This window comes from Caenorhabditis remanei, chromosome III (genome assembly GCF_010183535.1).
Source record: "Caenorhabditis remanei strain PX506 chromosome III, whole genome shotgun sequence".
Classification (NCBI taxonomy): Eukaryota; Metazoa; Nematoda; class Chromadorea; order Rhabditida; family Rhabditidae; genus Caenorhabditis; species Caenorhabditis remanei.
In genome coordinates, this window is record NC_071330.1 from 393,392 (window position 1) to 412,630 (window position 19,239).

At 38.3% G+C, this 19,239-nt stretch overlaps 6 protein-coding genes across 6 annotated transcripts; all 6 read left to right on the forward strand.

Annotated features, from left to right (window-relative positions):
- Nucleotides 1-284: 284 nt before the first annotated feature.
- GCK72_008237 (uncharacterized protein) lies at nucleotides 285-4,849 on the forward strand (the record flags this gene model as incomplete). The annotated part of the gene is made up of 14 exons (XM_053726714.1): nucleotides 285-362; nucleotides 414-544; nucleotides 596-677; nucleotides 725-844; nucleotides 1,438-1,564; nucleotides 1,610-1,661; nucleotides 2,045-2,135; nucleotides 2,252-2,339; nucleotides 2,437-2,502; nucleotides 2,564-2,613; nucleotides 3,101-3,219; nucleotides 3,705-3,788; nucleotides 3,904-4,143; nucleotides 4,744-4,849. The coding sequence occupies 14 exons, from the start codon at nucleotides 285-287 to the stop codon at nucleotides 4,847-4,849; spliced, it is 1,434 nt and encodes a 477-aa protein (XP_053586291.1).
- A 2,166-nt stretch (nucleotides 4,850-7,015) lies between these two features.
- On the forward strand, nucleotides 7,016-7,805 carry GCK72_008238 (uncharacterized protein; the record flags this gene model as incomplete). Its single annotated transcript, XM_053726715.1, has 2 exons — nucleotides 7,016-7,269; nucleotides 7,718-7,805. The coding sequence occupies 2 exons, from the start codon at nucleotides 7,016-7,018 to the stop codon at nucleotides 7,803-7,805; spliced, it is 342 nt and encodes a 113-aa protein (XP_053586292.1).
- A 571-nt stretch (nucleotides 7,806-8,376) lies between these two features.
- Nucleotides 8,377-12,219, forward strand: GCK72_008239 (uncharacterized protein; the record flags this gene model as incomplete). The annotated part of the gene is made up of 10 exons (XM_053726716.1): nucleotides 8,377-8,461; nucleotides 8,748-8,799; nucleotides 9,429-9,519; nucleotides 9,605-9,692; nucleotides 9,790-9,855; nucleotides 9,917-9,966; nucleotides 10,421-10,539; nucleotides 11,071-11,154; nucleotides 11,270-11,509; nucleotides 12,114-12,219. 10 exons carry the CDS (start codon nucleotides 8,377-8,379, stop codon nucleotides 12,217-12,219), a joined length of 981 nt encoding a protein of 326 aa, XP_053586293.1.
- A 1,123-nt stretch (nucleotides 12,220-13,342) lies between these two features.
- Nucleotides 13,343-14,667, forward strand: GCK72_008240 (uncharacterized protein; the record flags this gene model as incomplete). Its single annotated transcript, XM_053726717.1, has 4 exons — nucleotides 13,343-13,530; nucleotides 13,581-13,820; nucleotides 13,867-14,431; nucleotides 14,476-14,667. The coding sequence occupies 4 exons, from the start codon at nucleotides 13,343-13,345 to the stop codon at nucleotides 14,665-14,667; spliced, it is 1,185 nt and encodes a 394-aa protein (XP_053586294.1).
- Nucleotides 14,668-17,049: 2,382 nt separating this feature from the next.
- On the forward strand, nucleotides 17,050-17,343 carry GCK72_008241 (uncharacterized protein; the record flags this gene model as incomplete). Its single annotated transcript, XM_003102059.2, has 1 exon — nucleotides 17,050-17,343. One exon carries the CDS (start codon nucleotides 17,050-17,052, stop codon nucleotides 17,341-17,343), a length of 294 nt encoding a protein of 97 aa, XP_003102107.2.
- Nucleotides 17,344-17,546: 203 nt separating this feature from the next.
- Nucleotides 17,547-19,107, forward strand: GCK72_008242 (uncharacterized protein; the record flags this gene model as incomplete). Its single annotated transcript, XM_003102085.2, has 4 exons — nucleotides 17,547-17,689; nucleotides 18,049-18,199; nucleotides 18,390-18,535; nucleotides 19,005-19,107. 4 exons carry the CDS (start codon nucleotides 17,547-17,549, stop codon nucleotides 19,105-19,107), a joined length of 543 nt encoding a protein of 180 aa, XP_003102133.1.
- Nucleotides 19,108-19,239: the final 132 nt, after the last annotated feature.

Consider the following 19,239-nt stretch of genomic DNA (forward strand, 5'->3'; position numbering starts at 1 on the left):
AAACTCGGGTGGAGAACAATATTAAAAGCGAAAAAACCACAAAAATCCGTTAAAAAATGCTGAAAATCGGTGAAAAAAGGCTGAAAATAGGCGATGACTCATTGAAAAAATGAGGGAAAATCGCACGCGACGCGACACGCAACGCGTCCGGTAGAGCGCACTTGCCACCTCCAGTTGGAAAAAATTAATTTAATTCCAGCGTTTTCATTAGTTTTTCCACTAATTAAAGCAAAAATGCACGAGAATTTTTCAAGAAAAAAATTGCAGAATTAAACTCAGAAAAAATGACGCATTCGACGAAAGGCGCGGGGTCTCCAGTCTATCGACCCGCGCCTTCCAAATGGATCTTTACTAAAGAGCAGGTTTTCAGCTGGAAAATAGAATAAATTTCGAGATTTTTATTGGAATTTCAGATGAAAAACACGGCGAATAGAAAGGAGGGAATGTCGCGGGAAGAGGAATTAGGTTATCGTCAACTGGCGGCGGCGTTTATTCAAGAAATGGTCGATGGGCTGAATAATGTGAAAGATCCCAAAATGAAAATGTAATTATTTGAGAAAATTGTTGCTGAAACATTCTATTTTAAAAATTCCAGCGGTCACACGGGTCTCTGCGTCGCACACACTCACATGCATCGCTTCTATTACTGGCATAGCTTCAAAAAATACGATTATCGAGTAGTTTTTAGTTGGATTTTCTAGAAATTAAAGCTGTTTTCTTGTAGGACGTTGGCGCTGCGTGCGTTTTTGTGGCCGGGAAGAGCCATGAATGCCCCAGAAAGTTGTCGCATGTCGTCGGTGTGTGGAGGGATCGAAAAGATCGGAAACAGTTGACAACGGAGGCGGTAAGGAGAGACGAATGGCTGGAAATCGTGTGAAAAGTTCGAAAAATCGCTGGAAATTGCTTAAAACCGCTAGAAAATTGCTTGAAATCGCCTCAAAATCGCTCAAAAACCCCTAAAAATCTCCATTTTCAACTAAAATTGCTGATAATTCAAATTTTAAGCTAAAAATCTCAATGTTCACCTCAAAAACACCATAAAAACCCCTATTTTTATCTGAAAATCAACGAAAATCTTAGAAATTTTTCATTTTATCACAAAATTCAGCGTTTTCTGCACAATTTCCTCATTTTTATCTGATTTTTCTAGATTTTTTCAGCTTAAAACCTCTGAAAAACGATTCTGAAACCAAAAAAGGGATTTCAGATTGAAAAAACGCGTCAAAGGCGCGCCAGACACATTTCTAAGCGAAAAATAGCGAATTTTTTCAAAAATGTCCGAACTGGCGCGCGTTTGACGCGTTTTTTCTATATGAAATCCCATTTTTTGGTTTCAAAATAGTTTTTGGAGATTTTCTGCTGAAAATTTTAAACTTTTTACACAAAAGTTCCAGTCAAAATCCTCTGAAAATTCATCAAAATTCTTAGTATTTCCAGGCGCGAAACGAAGCCGCCCAAATCATTGTCCTTCTCGAGAGTATGATTCTCCAAACGATCGCTTTCGATCTGAATATTCATCTACCTCATGTCAATGTTCTTCAGATTATGGAAAAAGTCGATAAAGGTTGGCAAAAATTAAAAAAATTTTGGAAAAATTCGAAATTTTCAGACGAACATTACCGCTCACTCAAGTCGTGTGCCTTCTATTTTGCCACAGATGTGTAAGTTTAGAGACTGGCGTGCCTGAGACGCGTCGATTATGGCAAATCATATCTGGCGTGTAATCGGCGCGTTTTCGGTTTACAAATCTAAAGATCTGGCGCACCGTTGCGGCCGTTGGCCCGTGTTTTGAAGGAAAACTTATTGTCTGGCGTGCCTAAGACGCGTTTTTCTTGCGATCATAAAAAATTCATCTGAAAATGAGCCTGGTGTGTAATCGGCGCGTTTTCTTTCACGAAACTTCAAATCTGGCGTGTCGTTGGCGCGTTTTAGATGGAAACTAATTGTCTGGGGTACCTGAGACGCGTTTTTCGTGTGATTGTTCAAAATTTCATCGAAAATGTGTTTGGCGAGTAATTTTCGCTTATAAACTTTTTGGTTTCAGAATCGCCGTAACCGACTGGTGTCTCCGCTACTCGGCCGCCTCAATGTCAATTGTCATCATCCATTTAATGGCGGCGTATGCCAATGTTCGGGTCAGTTTTTGGACGGAAAATTAGGATTTTTATGGAAAAATAGAGAAAAATACGGTTTTTTGAGACAAAAAATCGGTGAAAAATGCGATTTTCAATCCAAAAATCCATTTTTCCAGATAGAACGTCTCTTCGCCGACTTCATGACAGAGGGCTCTCCATGGTATGCTCAATTCGATGAGACAATGAATGAGGACAAGTTGAGAGGTTAGTAGTCTCTGAAAAACGCGTCAAAGGTACCCCAGTGATACGAAAAATGACGATTTTGACCAAAAATCTCACTTTTCCACCCGAAATTTTGCAGAAATGGAACGAGATTTCATCCAAACCTATCGTAACAGTTGTCAATTCCATTATGCATCGAAATATAGTGAGTTTCCATTCTTAAAATCTGAAAAAGAACAGAGAAAAACCGCCGAAAAAAGTTCCAGACTTGCGTGAGAATAGACCACCACTCGACCATCCGGATGTCAGGAAAATTGTGAGTTTTTGTACGAAAACGCGCCGACGACACGCCAGACGACAAGTTTCTCTGCTAAAACGCGCCCATGGCGCCCCAGCCTCATTTCTAGATATCATTTCGAGTGAATACGCAAAAACGCGCCCACGGCACCCCAGTTTTATAGTTTGTGAGAGAAAACGCGCTGACGACACGCCAGACGACAAGTTTTCTTCTAAAAAAGCGTCGGCGGCGCCCCAGTTTGTTGTTTGTGAGACAAGACGCGCCGATTACACGCCAGTCTCATTTTCAGTTGAAATTTTTGATGATCGCCAGAAAAACGCGTCTCAGGCACGCCAGACAACACGTTTTCCTTCTAAAACACGCCGACGACACGCCAGACTTTAAACTTTCCCAATTTTTACACCAAAATATATGGAAATAGCTCTAAAATCAATGATTTTTGTTAATTTTTAGCTGAAAATTCGTTAAAATCCTCTTTTTTTTCACCTTAAAATCCTATTTTCAGGAACGAACTCGTGACGCTCGAAGCCACAGTCCCATGATCAATCATCAACAAGTTCCAGATTCCACACAGAACGGAAGGCCACGTGGATATGTGCCAAAAGACGAGTTGACAGTGGAGAGGTACGGTTTTCATGGACATCTGGACACACAAAACTACAGAAAATGTGGAATTGGGGGTCTGGCGCACCTTCGACGCCTTTTTGAGTTTTCAGGCAAGAAACCCGCTAAATTGGAGAATCTGGCGCACCTCGGACGCATAAAACGACATAATTTTTTTTAATTCGAGTGTCAGGCGCACCTTTGACGCGTTTTCCTGATTTTCAGGATAGAAACCCGCTAAATTAGAGATTCTGAACGCATAAAACGACAAAAAATGTGGAATTCGAGTGTCAGGCGCGTCTTTGACGCGTTTTCTTAGTATTATGCCAAAAAACCGCTGCAATCGAGAATCTGGCGCACCTTTGACGCATAAAACGACAGAAAATGTGGATTTCGACTGTCAGGCGCACCTTCGACGCGTTTTCTCATGATTTTCAGTCAAGAAACCCGTTAAAATAGAGAATCTGGCGCACCTTTGCCGCGTTTTCTCAGTGATTTCCTTCCAGATTGAACAAGGAGCGACTAGTTGAAGAGGAACGACGAAAACGAGATCATGATCGAATGGCGGGAAGAATTGATAACTCGACGAGGTAAATTTGTGGGAAATCTGGGAATTTTCAGTCAAAAAAGTTCAAAAATTCTGAAAATTCTTCTAAAAAACTGAAAATTTTCACAATTTTCAGTCACAAATTTTTAAATTTCCAGCAGTGAAAAACGTGCCCGTATCGATCCTCTCTCCAATAATTTCGTGACGTCTTCATCGATGACGTCATCAGTTTCGAATGGGAAACTCCTCCCACCGCCTCCAATACCTCCTCAACTCAACTATCCACCGCCACCAATTGGAGGATACTCGACGAATAATCAACAGAAGAATCAGATGAGTCGACGACCGTTTGAACAGATGACAACCACGTCTTCTGGGTCACCGGCGTTTCGAGCCAGGTAGGGGGGGAGACATCTGGAAATACAGATGGACAAACAAAAACACTATTTTTCAACTAATTTTTGTTGAAAAAGTTGTAAAAAAAATACCGAAAAAGCCTTTGAAAATGGGGCCTGAAAACCCTGAAAACCTCCAGGATTTGCCTAAAATTGGACCTTAAAACTCCTAATTACTTGCCTGAGAAGCCTGTCTAGCCTATAATCGGCCTGAAGGAGGCCCTAAACATGCCTGAAAAGCCTAAAAGTGCCTAATGTAACCTGAAAAGGGCATGATGAGCCTAAGATAACCCTTGAGCCTCCGATTTTCAACCAAATTGGAATAGTTTCGAAAAATTCAGTTTTTTAATCGCATTTTCGACCCCAAAAACCTGGAGACTGGCGTGTCGTTGGCGCGTTTTTCATCTGATTAATAGCGAGAAGTGTCGACTATTTCCTTCCTTTTTCAAGTTTAAAATTTCGAAAATTTCGATAAATAAAGACATCTGGACACATAGATGTGCTGAAAAACCCATTTTTAGTCATAAAAATAGCAGAATTTTCACAAAAAATCGTGATTTTTTTCATAGAAGATCATATTTTAAACCGTGTCCAAAGTTTCAGTGCCCGCGCATTCGACGTCGCCCCAATGTTGACTCCTCCAGTTGCTCCGAAACTTCAGAATCTCTCGGATTCTGATATGGATTTGGAGGATGGAGAGGTGGAATGAAGGACCCCCATCACTGAAGGATCTCCATATTGTCTCGATAAATTAATATTTGATTACTTGAAACATATTTTTAATAGGAAATTCTCTAGAATTCTTTTCGTCTTCTTCTTACCAGTTTAACAGTTTAACTTATTTGTGTTATTACTATTTTTCACCTATTCTTCTCGTTATTTTCTCGTTTTGTGATTGATTTTTGACTTTTGGCTGAAAAATCCCGATTTTCAGCTGAAAATTTTGAATTTTTGGGAAAACTATCAATTTTGAAGTATAAAACCCTATTTTTCTGCTGAAAATGCTGAAAATTCCGATTTTTATCATTTAAAAATACATTTTTCGGCTGAAAAAAACTGAAGATTTTAGCTGAAAACCCCACTTTTCTAGCTAAAAACCCTATTTTCCTGCGGAAAACTGCTAAAAAATCCACTTTTCGGACAGAAAAATCGGATTTATTGGAATTTTTGCAAAAAAAAAAACCTCGATTTTGCAGCTAAAAACATAAGTTTTGAATTTTTAGCTCGGGAACCCACTTTCCCAGTTAAAAAAAGCTAAAAATTGGATTTTATCTTTCAAAAAATTCGCTTTTTTGGCTGAAAACCCTATTTTCCTGCTGAAAAATGCTGAAAAATCCATTTCTGACGAAACTTTTGGCAGAAAAAATCGATTTTTTTTTCGAAAAAACCGATTATTCCCACGTTTCCAGCTGAAAAAAAGCTGAAAATTCCGATTTTCAGCCCAAAAACCGCCTCTTTTGTCTCATTTTTCCCCAACTTCTTTCCCCTTCACTTCTCACTGTGAGACCCCCCCACACATCCAAATCCACAAATTCCCAATTCCTCTCTCCGGTAGCTAGTACAACTTTCTCAAACATTTTTCCAAAATAAAACAAAAACAAATTATCATTCTTATATATAAAACGCATGTGGAGTCTGTCCATCTGTCCCAATGTCCGCAAATTTTGAGAAATGAGAAAGAAAAGCAGCCGGGCCCAAAATCGAACTTGCGCTTTTTGCGCAGAAACCGCCGCCTTGGACCACTCGGCCACGCGGACACATTTCTGAGAAGGTGAACAAGTAATAGAGGAGAAGCCAGCCGGATGAAGCGCCCGAAGAATTTTTGGGAAAACCATCAATTTTGAAGTATAAACCCTATTTTCAGCAGGATGCATTCCATTTCTGCAAAATTTCGGGTGGGAAAAGTGAGATTTTTGGTCAAAATCGTCATTTTTCGCATCTCTGGGGTGCCTTTGACGCGTTTTTCAGAGACTACTAACCTCTCAACTTGTCCTCGTTCATTGTCTCATCGAATTGAGCATACCATGGAGAGTCCATATTTTTCTCTATTTTTTCTAGTAAAAATCCTAATTTTCCAACTTATTTTCACAAAATTTCATACTATTTGAGCGAAATTTGCGTCTGAAAATCTCCAAAGAAACTTCAAAAAACATGCGCGTAAATTAGGGTGCATTGACCGCAAACATCTGCAAACACCGCGACGCAAAAATGCAGAGTTTTGAAAATTTGAATTTCAGATTTTTTCATTGAACATTCTCACTCGTTTTCCGTCTGTATTTTCTAGATTTTTTCTGATTTTTTCTGAAAATAATTGCAGGAAAACAGGGCGGAGCTTATTCTCCCGAATTTTTGATCAAAAACGCTCAAAAATTCGAAAAATGCGTGGAAAAATTTAAAAATTCGTAAAACTCAATTTTTTGTTATTTCTCCGATTTTCAATCTTATTTTCCATTCATATTTCGCCGATTTCCGTGAAAATTCTTTCCTCCGTTTAAAAATCGCATCTTCCTTGTTTTTTTTTCAGGTAAAATTGTCAGCAACTCCAGAAATGAGTATCTACGAGTCAACATTCGCCCAATCAGAAAAAACCGACGCGATTCTGGTCGTCGAGGGAAAAAAGTTGCATGTCAATAAAACGGTTCGTGAAATTCTCCAATAAATTTAAATTTACAAAAATAAATTTCATTTTCCAGCTCCTCTCTATTCATTCCGACTACTTCAACTCACTTTTCAATGGAGATTTCAAAGAAAAATCGATGTCAGAAATCGAGATTAAAGATGTCGATTTCAAAGCTTTCGCTACTCTTTGAGTTTGATTCACCCGAATCCAATAACTCCGAGAGGTAATTAAGCTAATTATTGATATCTTTCACCTATGAAATTTCCAGCAAAAAGAGCCGATAAAATTCTGGAACTTGCCGAACGATTTCTTCTCCCAGCCGCTACTAACTACATGGAGTTGTTCCTCCTTTCTCCAAATGTGAAGGCAGATTATAAACTCTTCCTTGGTGATAAATATGGTTTGAATAATCTTATAGAACACGCCTTGTCTCTATATACTTATCGCTGTCAAATTCTTGCCTTCTCCCGTACTTACCCAAATGTTTCTGACGCCACTAAGGCTAGATTGTATGAGAAATTAGTTAATTTCGAATAGTAATGTAGCTCTTTTATGAGTAAATTCGCTTTCTATATTGTTTTACTTGTTTTCCGTTCGCATGTAAATAAATACTTCAATCTTCTTCTTTCTCTCGAATTTTCCCGGGCTACGGTAGCTACAAAAGTACGCAAACACCGTCATTGCTCAAAAAGTTGTCTGGTGTACCTTTGACGCGTTTTGCTTATTTTCAGCCAAACCCGTTAAAATCTAGAATCTGGCGCACCTTTGACGCATAAAATGAAAGAAAATTTGGAATTCGAGTGTCAGGCGCACCTCTGACGCGTTTTCCAAGTTTTTTTGTCAAAAAGTCAACTGGCGCACCTTTGACGCGTGTTCCATGATTTTCAGCCAATAAATCCGCAAAAAATCGAGAATCTGGCGCACCTTTGTCGCGTTTTCTATCTGATTTGCTTCCAGATTGAACAAGGAGCGACTAGTTGAAGAGGAACGACGAAAACGAGATCATGATCGAATGGCGGGAAGAATTGATAACTCGACGAGGTAAATTTGTGGGAAATCTGGGAATTTTCAGTCAAAAAGTTCAAAAATTCGAGTAAAATTCACTGAAACTCTAATTTTAAACATTTCCAGCAATAATTCTTTAATAAAACTGGAAGTTTTTACTATTTTCAGTCACAAAATCAACGAAAATCTTAGAAAATTTTCATTTTATCACAAAATTCAGCGTTTTCTGCATAATTTTCTCATTTTTATCTGATTTTTTCTAGATTTTTTCAGCAGAAAATCTCTAAAAACGACTCTAAAACCAGAAAATGGGATTTCAGATTGAGAAAACGCGTCAAAGGCGCGCCAGACACATTTCTATGCGAAAAATAACCATTTTTTCAAAAATGTCCGAAACTGGCGCGCGTTTGACGCGTTTTTTCTATATGAAATCCCATTTTTTGGTTTCAAAATAGTTTTTGGAGATTTTCGGCTAAAATTTTAAAACTTTTTACACAAAAAATCTCCGATTTCCAGTCAAAACTCTCTGAAAATCCATCAAAATCCTAGAAACCGCCCATTATTTCCAGGCGCGAAACGAAGCCGCCCAAATCATTGTCCTTCTCGAGAGTATGATTCTCCAAACGATCGCTTTCGATCTGAATATTCATCTACCTCATGTCAATGTCCTTCAGATTATGGAAAAAGTCGATAAAGGTATTTCATTTGTATTACAACTGCGCTCCATCGCAAACGAAAGAGTATCGGCGAGAGAGACGCAGAGTTTTACCAATTTTTGACCTGTTTTCGCTATTCTTCGTAATTTTTTTGTAAATTATTATGAAAAATAGCAAAAATAGGTCAAAAACTGTGAAAATCTGTGTCGCCGTGATAAAAAACTCTGCGTCTCTCTTGCCGATACTCTCTCGTTTGCGGTGGAGCGCGGTTGTAATTCAAACCTTTTAAAAATTCAAAAATTTGACTAAATATTCGAAATTTTCAGACGAACATTACCGCTCACTCAAGTCGTGTGCCTTCTATTTTGCCACAGATGTGTAAGTTTAGAGACTGGCGTACCGTTGGCGCGTTTTTGGGATTTTTGAGATTTTTAATGAATTTTCAGCTAAAACTGGACAAAATCAGTGGTTGTAGAGATTTTTAGAGTAAAAAACGAGGTTTTTAATGCATTTTCAGCTGAAAAATAACAAAATCTTTGATTTTAGAGCTATTCTCATAGATTTTAATGTAAAAAGTTGGTTTTTTGAAGTCTGGCGTGTCGTTGGCGCGTTTTTAGAAGAGAAATCGTGATGTCTGGGGTGCCTTAAACGCTTTTTTCGTGTAGTCTTCATTAAACATTTCATCTGAGAATGTGTCTGGCGCACCGTTGGCGCGTTTTTGCATACTCCATTATGATTAGAAAAGAGGCTGGCGCGCCTGAAACGCGTTTTACAACAAAAATAAAAAAACGAGTTTCTTGGGCGCGTTTTTTTCCGAATTTTGATGAATTTTTAGAGGATTTTGGTCTAAAATCGGGATTAACGAGGAAAAACTAAGATTTTCCATAAATTTAAGACATTTTTGAATAAAATTTCCTTATTTTCGCCTGGAGATGGGATATAGAAGTGTGTCTGGCGCGCCTCTGACGCGTTTTTTTCTATCTGAAATCCCATTTTCTTGGTTTCAGAATCGCCGTAACCGACTGGTGTCTCCGCTATTCGGCCGCCTCAATGTCAATTGTCATCATCTATTTAATGGCGGCGTATGCCAATGTTCGGGTCAGTTTTTGGACGGAAAATGAGGATTTTTCACTAAAATCGGTGAAAAATGCGATTTTCCGTCCCAAAATCCACTTTTTTCCAGATAGAACGCCTCTTCGCCGACTTCATGACAGAGGGCTCTCCATGGTATGCACAATTCGATGAGACAATGAATGAAGACAAGTTGAGAGGTTAGTAGTCTCTGAAAAACGCGTCAAAGGCACCCCAGAGATGCGAAAAATGACGATTTTGACCAAAAATCTCACTTTTCCACCCAAAATTTTGCAGAAATGGAACGAGACTTCATCCAAACCTATCGTAACAGTTGTCAATTCCATTATGCGTCGAAATATAGTGAGTTTCCATCCGAAAAATCTGAAAAAGAACAGAGAAAAACCGCCGAAAAAAGTTCCAGACTTGCGTGAGAATAGACCACCACTCGACCATCCGGATGTCAGGAAAATTGTGAGTTTTTGTACAAAAACGCGCCAATGACACGCCAGACGACAAGTTTCCTTCTAAAAACGCGCCCAAGGCGCCCCAGAAACTCGTTTTCCAATTTCCATGGAAAAAAAACGCGTTTCAGGCGCGCCAGCCTCATTCCTAGATATCATTTCGAGTGAACACGCAAAAACGCGCCCACGGCACCCCAGTTTTATAGTTTGTGAGAGAAAACGCGCCGATTACTCACCAACCCCATTTTCATATCAAATTTTTAATGATTGCAAGAAAAACGCGTCTCAGGCACGCCAGACAACACCTTTCTTTCTGAAACGCGCCAACGACACGCCAGACTTTGAACTTTCCCAATTTTTACATCAAAACATATGGAAATAGCTCTAAAATCACTGATTTTTGTTCATTTTTAGCTGAAAATTGATTTTTTTTTTAAATTTTCACCTTAAAATCCTATTTTTAGGAACGAACTCGTGACGCTCGAAGCCACAGCCCCATGATCAATCATCAACAAGTTCCAGATTCCACACAGAACGGAAGGCCACGTGGATATGTGCCAAAAGACGAGTTGACAGTGGAGAGGTACGGTTTTAATGGACATCTGGACACACAAAGCGACAGAAAATGTGGAATTTTGAGTGTCTGGCGCACCTTCGACGCCCTTTCTGAATTTTCTTTTTAAAAAATCAGCTGGCGCACCTTTGGGCATAAAACTACAAAAAATGTTAGATTTTGAGTGTCTGGCGCACCGTTGACGCGTTTTCCTGATTTTCAGCCAAGAAACCCACTAAATTAGAAAATCTGGCGCACCTCGGACGCATTAAACGACAGAATTTTTTAAAATTCGAGTGTCTGGCGCGTCTTTGACGCGTTTTCCTTATTTTCACCCAAACCCGTTAAAATCTAGAATCTGGCGCACCTTTGACGCATAAAAAATCAGAAAATGTGGAATTCAAGTGTCAGGCGCACGTTTGGCGCGTTTTTCTCAGTTTTCTGCCGAAAAGTCATCTGGCGCACCTTCGACGCGTTTTTTCATGATTTTCAGCCAAGAAATCCACAAAAATCGAGAATCTGGCGCACCTTTGACGCATTTTCTCAGTGATTTCATTCTAGATTGAACAAGGAGCGGCTAGTTGAAGAGGAACGACGAAAACGAGATCATGATCGAATGGCGGGAAGAATTGATAACTCGACGAGGTAAATTTGTGGGAAATCTGTGAATTTTCAGTCAAAAAAGTTCAAAAATTCTGAAAATTCTTCTAAAAAACTGAAAATTTTCACAATTTTCAGTCACAAATTTTTAAATTTCCAGCAGTGAAAAACGCGCCCGCATCGATCCTCTCTCCAATAATTTCGTGACGTCTCCATCGATGACGTCATCAGTTTCGAATGGGAAACTCCTCCCACCGCCTCCAATACCTCCACAACTCAACTATCCACCACCACCACTTGGAGGATACTCAACGAATAATCAACAGAAGAGTCAAATGAATCGACGACCGTTTGAACAGATGACAACCACGTCTTCTGGGTCACCGGCGTTTCGAGCCAGGTACGGGGGGAGACATCTGGAAATACAGATGGACTGATAGACACACAAAAACACTATTTTTCAACTAATTTTGTTGGAAAAGTTGTAAAGAAAAAACACCGAAAAAACCTTTGAAAATGGGGCCTGAAAACCCTGAAAACCTCCAGGACCTGCCTAAAATTGAACCTTAAAACTGCTAATTACCAAGCCTGACGAGCCTATAATCGGCCTGAAAGAGGCCTAAACATGCCTGAAAAGCCTAAAAGTGCCTAATGCAGCCTGAAAAAGGCATGATGAGCCTAAGATGACCCTTAAGGGCTCCGATTTTCAACCAAATTGAAAAAGTTTCGAAAAATTCAGTTTTTTTATCGCATTTTCGGCCCAAAAAACCTGGAGACTGGCGTGTCTTTGACGCGTTTTCCACCACCAGATTATCGGCGAGAAGTTTCGACTATTTCCTTCCCTTTTTAGGTTTAAAATTTAGACAATTTCGATAAATAAAGACATCTGGACGCACAGATATGCCGATAAACACATTTTTACTCAAAAAAATAGCAGAAATTTCACAAAAAATCGTGATTTTTTTCATAGAAGATCATATTTTAAACCGTGTCCAAAGTTTCAGTGCCCGCGCATTCGACGTCGCCCCAATGTTGACTCCACCAGTCGCTCCGAAACTTCAAAATCTCTCGGATTCTGATATGGATTTGGAGGATGGAGAGGTGGAATGAAGGACCCCCCATCACTGAAGGATCTCCATATTGTCTCGATAAATTAATATTTGATTACTTGAAACATATTTTTAATAGGAAATTCTCTAGAATTCTTTTCGTCTTCTTCTTACCAGTTTAACAGTTTAACTTATTTGTGTTATTACTATTTTTCACCTATTCTTCTCGTTATTTTCTCGTTTTGTGATAGATTTTTGACTTTTGGCTGAAAAAATCCCGATTTTCAGCTGAAAATTTTGAATTTTTGGGAAAACCATCAATTTTGAAGTATAAAACCCTATTTTCAGCAGGATGCATTCCATTTCTGCAAAATTTCGGGTGGAAAAGTGAGATTTTGGTCAAAATCGTCATTTTTCGCATCTCTGGGGTGCCTTTGACGCGTTTTTCAGAGACTACTAACCTCTCAACCTGTCCTTGTTCATTGTCTCATCGAATTGAGCATACCATGGAGAGTCCATATTTTTCTCTATTTTTTCTAGTAAAAATCCTAATTTTCCAACTTATTTTCACAAAATTTCATACTATTTGAGCGAAATTTGCGTCTGAAAATCTCCAAAAAAACTTCAAAAAACATGCGCGTAAATTAGGGTGCATTGACCGCAAACATCTGCAAACACCGCGACGCAAAAATGCAGGGTTTTGAAAATTTGAATTTCAGATTTTTTCATTGAACATTCTCTCTCGTTTTCCGTCTGTATTTTCTAAATTTTTTTGATTTTTTCTGAAAATAATTACAGGAAAACAGGGCGGAGCTAATTCCCCAGAATTTTTGATCAAAAACGCTCGAAAAATTCGAAAAATGCGTAGAAAAATTAAAAAATTCGTAAAACTGTCCCAAAAACTTAATTTTCTATGGTTTTGAATAGTTTTTGGTAAATTTTTGTGACATGAGCAGTGATTTAATCGATTTTAACAATTTTTGATTACAATTTCCTCTATTTTTTCATCAAAATTATGGATTTTCGTCACTCGACAGTTTTTCTCTTTTCTTCCTTAATGTCTTCTCAAAATCGCTCGTTTTTTGTTGTTTTTCTATTAATTGTAATGCGTTTTTATGTTGTATCTCGTCTAATGCCACAAAACACGAGAAAAACTAAATTAAATTTTAGAGAAATCTCGAAAAATGCCCGACCCGCCGTCGAATTCTCCAATCGATCTTCGCGCACATGTTCTCTATGATAATTATCAACGTATTTCTGCTGAAAAATCATATGAAAACTATGAAAAACTGTGTGAAGCAATAGGAAACGAAGCGATTTCGATTGAAGAATATGAGTCTTTGTATAATCAATACCTCGAAGAAGATGAACGGTAAGAAAAGTGTTGAGAAGGAGAGAAATTATCATGTTTTCCATTTCCAGAGATCTCCCGATGCCGGACGTTCGTGGATGCATTCTCTCCGATGTCATCTGTGGAAAATCTGCTGAAAAATCAATCGACGATTTGTGTGAAGCATTCAAAGATCATAAAATCGATAAGGAAGATCATGAGTACTGGTACAAACGCTTTGAAAATGGACACATATTCAATCGTGTTGTGTTTACCGATTTTCCGGAAGGTGTCTTCGGTGAAATTGTGGAGAAATGTGATATCAAATCATAGTGAGCGAATTATAGAGGGAAAACTTTCACACTTTTTAATTTTCAGTTTGAATCTCCGAAACGTTTCACATGGACTTCGAATTGCCATTGATCAGTTGACGCCTCCGTGCAATCATATCCATATCATTTTCAATAATATGGAGGTTGATTGTGCAGAAGTCTATGTAGATCGAGTGATTGCAAAAGGTGTACTCGGAGTATTGGAACCTTTACTGAGAAATCGGAAACTTCGTCTGAAAGATTTCTGGTTTCACACGATCTCTGGTTTTGAAGGGGCCCATTTTTTGTGTACAAAGACCGTGATCAATCTACTCAACTCTTTGGATCACAAAATTCACGTGGAGAATTTCTGGATTTCAGCCGAGCCGAAGGACTTGATGGACATTTTACGGTGTTTGAAACCGGGAACACTCGAACAAATAAATATTGCCGGAAGATGTAAAAATTACGATATCAACGAAATTGCCCAAATGGATCAATGGAAACAGGCGAAACATCTCGAATTGTCTGTAGTTGGAAACGGCTTCCCACCGATGGATCATTTTCTTCATTTTTCAACAATTGAATTTTCCGGATCGATTACTCTGCCAGATATAGTCAACCTCTGCAAGGTGATTTTGATATTTTCTGACAAATATATATTATTAAATTTCAGAGTGTATCCAAATGGCCCAACTTTGAACATATCGAAATAGATAATGAGGAGGGGTTGAATAAGGAAGAAGTGAAGAGAGTTCTGAATCTTCAGCCAACTGCTTCTCCAGAAGTTTACACAATTCCAAATTCAAATTTGTTCATTCAGTTCGAGCGTGGGAATTCGGAAATGCTCAAAATCTGCAAAAATTAAATCTTACTTTGTCTTTTTTTCGATTATTGTTGTTGTTTCGCAATTTTCTGGCGGAAAAACCGGAAAATTCCGATTTTTCAGCCCAAAAAACCGCCACTTTTGTCTCATTTTTCCCCAGTTTCTTTCCCCCACTTCTCACTGTGAGACCCCCCCACCCCTCAACACATCCAAATCCACAAATTCCCAATTTTTCTCTCCAGTAGCTAGTACAACTTTCTCCCTGAATACATTTTTCCAAAAAACCAATTCATTTATTAAGTTATTCAACCCATCATCGGACAAATGAACAAATTGCCGAATAATCGGACGAAATTGCAGTGCGACGGGTAGACGATCGCCTGGCAGAACGGATTGGAGATTATTGTGGCGAGGCATGCGCAGAATTGATTGTCACATTCCATTTGGGGGAGGGTACAGCCCGCGTAGCAGAGATCATGGTACATACAGCATTGATTTACTGCAAAAATTGGAGGGATTATGGACCTGAAAAGCCTGAAAATCGGTCCTAAAAAACTGAAAATTGAATCTAATTGACCTGAAATAGAGCCTTAAACGCCTAAAATGAGCCTGAAGAAGGCCTAAATATGCCTGAAACGCCTAAAAGTACCTAAGGCGAACTGAAAAGGGCCTAAACATCTTGAAACGCCTAAATTCCAAGCCTAACTACATCTGAGAGCCTGAGGAATGCCTGAAAAAGCCTTAGACAAGCCTAAAACTCTGGAAATAGGCCTGAAATGTCTTAAAAACCTAAACTGTGCCTTCACTACAAGTTGTAAGCCTGAAAAGCCTAAAACAAGCCTAAAAAACTAATGACGGCCTTAAAAAGGTGCCTGAGATCGACCAAATTTGACAGTGTCCCCCAAAGCAACCTTTTGTCCAACCGGCTCAAAATTGTGTGGATTATATTGAGCAAGTCTTGGGCTATATTTTTCTAGTTGACCATTTTTTCATACAAGCCCTCCCTGAAGAGTTACAGGTGTTTAAAGATAGGTTGTCTGAAATTTACACTAAAAATTCTCGTTTTTTAACTTCCATCGCCTATAACTCTTTAGGGAGAACTTGTACAGAGAAGTGATCAACTACAAAAATGGAGCTCTAGACTTGCTTGATATAAATCATATAAGTTTTAGCCACTTGGAGTAAGAGGGGCTCTGGGAGACATGCTGAAAGTTGAATTTCAGCAAAAAAAAATTTCGAAAAATTTTTTTTTTACAATAGTTTTTAAAAAGGTTATGGAAAGACATAGTGACGTTTAAGTTTATTCTGAAAGTAAAAACTTGCTGAATCTGAAATTAATCCCCACTCACACTGAATTTGGTCACAAAAATAAGAAGAAGTGTATGAAATCGAGGTGGAAAGTGATCCAGATCCACATCTAAAGTCTTCATAGGGTACCAACTGACAGTAAACCTTCAGCGGGTACTGTAGCAAGAGGTAGATCAAAAAATATGAGCATTTCAGAGGGAATTCAACGGAGCGCATCAGTTCAAATATAAAAATGAGAGTCGGTTTGAGGGTGTCATTCACCTTATTTGCAAGTTAAACACACTCTGCGTCTCTCTATTTTGTGTACTATTTCTCTGATTTCATTTTTATGAAAACTACTGTTCGAGAGAGAAGAGTCGAGAGTACATTGCGGGGGGAAAACTGGTTTTTTGTGAATTTTTTTTGAATATTTTATGATTTTTTTGTGATTTATAAACAGGAAATGAGTCAGTGTTATACTTTAATCTTCTTCTATTTCAAGTTTCAAGGCACAGGTGCCAAAAACTAAATTTTTAATTTTAAGCTCCGAAAATCCATATTTAAATTACCGCCAGAAACCAGTTAAGCGCAAGTGCTTTTACTGACACGGAGCGCGTGCGCTGACGCATTTCTCGTGTCTGAGCGTATTTTATTTTTTTCGTATTTTGCAACGTTTTCTTATTTCTTTCACCGATTTTTCTTGTTTTTTCGAGTTAAAAAAGTAGAAAAAAGTGAAAATTATCGATTTCAAATTGTTTTAAGCTAAAATAATGCAAAAACCCGGTAGAAAATCTGTTGGAAATCGATAAACTACGTGGACTTAGAAAGTAGTGGGGGAAAACGTATTTTCCAACGATTCCAATCAATTTTTTGTGGTTTTGAGCGAGTTTTTGATGGAAAAATCGTAATTTTGGACTAGAAAACTGAAAAATTTCTACTTTTTCATCGAAATTTTCTGTAAAACATCAATTTTTGATTTTCCACTCTATATGACCGATTTACATGCGAAAAAAGACATTTTCCTCGTTATTTAACCTGAAAATTGGATTTTACGGGTTTTACTTGCTAGATTTCACTTTTCCGCTCTCATTTCTTCACCAATTTCTTCCATTTTTATTGAAATTTTTCCAGGGTGATATGCTGAAATTCCACGTGTCGCGAAGCGCCCGTCTCTGGGCGTACTGGAGCACTCTTCCCCACAGAATGCTCAAAAAGTATCCGGAACAAACGATCTTCTACGCGACATTCGGTGTGGCGACCCTCATCGTCGGCGGATACAAAATGAAGAAATACTTGACGGAAAGCGAGAAACCATACTATCGTGGCTACTACGACGTCGTTCGTTCCGACGATCCGATCGCGTTGAATTGGAGAAAACCAGAGGAATATCCGGCTCCGTACCTTCTTTCCAGTGTCGAAACCGCCCATTAGCCAGTGAAAATTCATGAAAAACCCCGAATTTTTCGCCCTAGAATTCGTACATGTTCATTTTAGACTCATTTTTACGATGTAAATGAAGATTTTTTTGATTTTTTATGTAATTTTCCATTATTTTTATACTTTTTGTGTCTCCAAGCACTATTTTATATCTTTTTTCGCCATTTTTTCCCTCTTTAACCCTCAATTTTCAGAACATGCACAATTTATTGAACCGTGCCAACGCCCTTCTGGCGTTCACTCTCTGGGTGATGGCCGCTGTCACAGCCGCCTGTTTCCTGTCGACGGTCTTCCTCGATTACAGTGTTCCAACGAAACTCTCCGTCAAAGATGTCAAAATGTTCGTAAATGGAGATTTTTGACAAGATTCTTACCGAAAATCTTTGGAAATTCTGAATTTTTGTATCAAATCCATCGAAACTCATCAAATTTGTCTATTTTTGTGTTGAAAATTGTGATGTAACGTGCATTTTGGCTCAAAATTGTAGTTTCCCCCCTTGAAATCGATAATATTATGTCGTTTTTGGATATTCCAGTATCTAAGAAAGTGGAGGGTCTTTTCTTCTCGAAATTTACGCATTTTTGATGAGAAAATGTAATTTTAGGCTGTTTTTAACCCGAAAAACGAGATTTTCGGTAACTTTTCTCAGTAAAATCTAAATTTTTGACTCTCTGAATCTCATTAAAATCAATTTCCAGAAGAAACGTGATGGACTACGCGACCGACGAGCAACAAGCCGACTTGGCGACTCTCAACTTCAATCTCAACGTCGACTTCTCGAAACTTTTCAACTGGAATGTCAAGCAACTCTTCGTCTATCTTGTCGCCGAATACAAGACGCCAGTTAATGTAAGAACTTGGGAAAATGAGGGAGAAAATGGTGAAAATTGGGTTGAAACCGACTGGAATATGCCTAAAATTCAACTATTTTTCATTAATTTGATAGAAAATGTCAAAAATTATATGATTTTCCGGCAAAAATCTTCGAAAATTCAACTTTTTCTACAAATTTCGACGAAAAAAATCGATTTTCTTTCAGGAAGTGAACCAAGTCGTGCTGTGGGATCGAATCGTCGAACGATCGGAGCGTGTTGTGATGGATGAGATCGGAATAAAACCAAAATACTACTTTTTGGATGACGGAAGCAATTTGTTGAAACACGAGAATGTCACTTTCGTTTTGAGGTGAGCAATGATGGATTTAGTGTAATTTTGAGTAGAAAATCTGGAAAAACTAGCGGAAATTCAGTTTTTTTGGCTTAAAACCTCAAAAATGTTGTAGCAATTTGAGATTTTCGACGGTTTTTAGCTCAAAATTACATATTTTTAGTTGTTTTTAGTTCATAGTTTGACTATTTTGGGCCGAAAAACTTGCAAACCGGATTAATTTTGAGACTTTTGGCTTGGAACTTCAGAAATGGACGTATTTTCAGCTAGAATTTCATCGAAATTTGATGTTTTTCAATAAAAAATCTGTCATTTTGAGCTAAAAACCATCGAAAATATCACATTTTTCAAACATTTTGGAAGTTTTAAGCTGAAAAACTCCGAAATTCTTACGTTTTTTAGCCCAAAATTTCAATTTTCACACGAAATTCCAATTTTCAAATAAAATTTCCAAGTTTTTAGCCATAAATCATCGCTTTTCTTCCAGATACAACGTCATTCCAAACGCTGGTTACCTCCGTCTCGTCCAATCGTCGGATCAAATTGTCGTCCCGTTCCCATCCACCTACTCTACTACTAGACGATCATAATCTATAGTTTTTAAATCTGTAAAATATGGGTTTCTTTTTTCATTTTTCTCTGTGTAATATTCATAATTTATTTTCTTCTTTTCCTCTTCGCCTCCCTTTTCCAAAGTAATTTATTTTCTTTTTTCTCCTTTC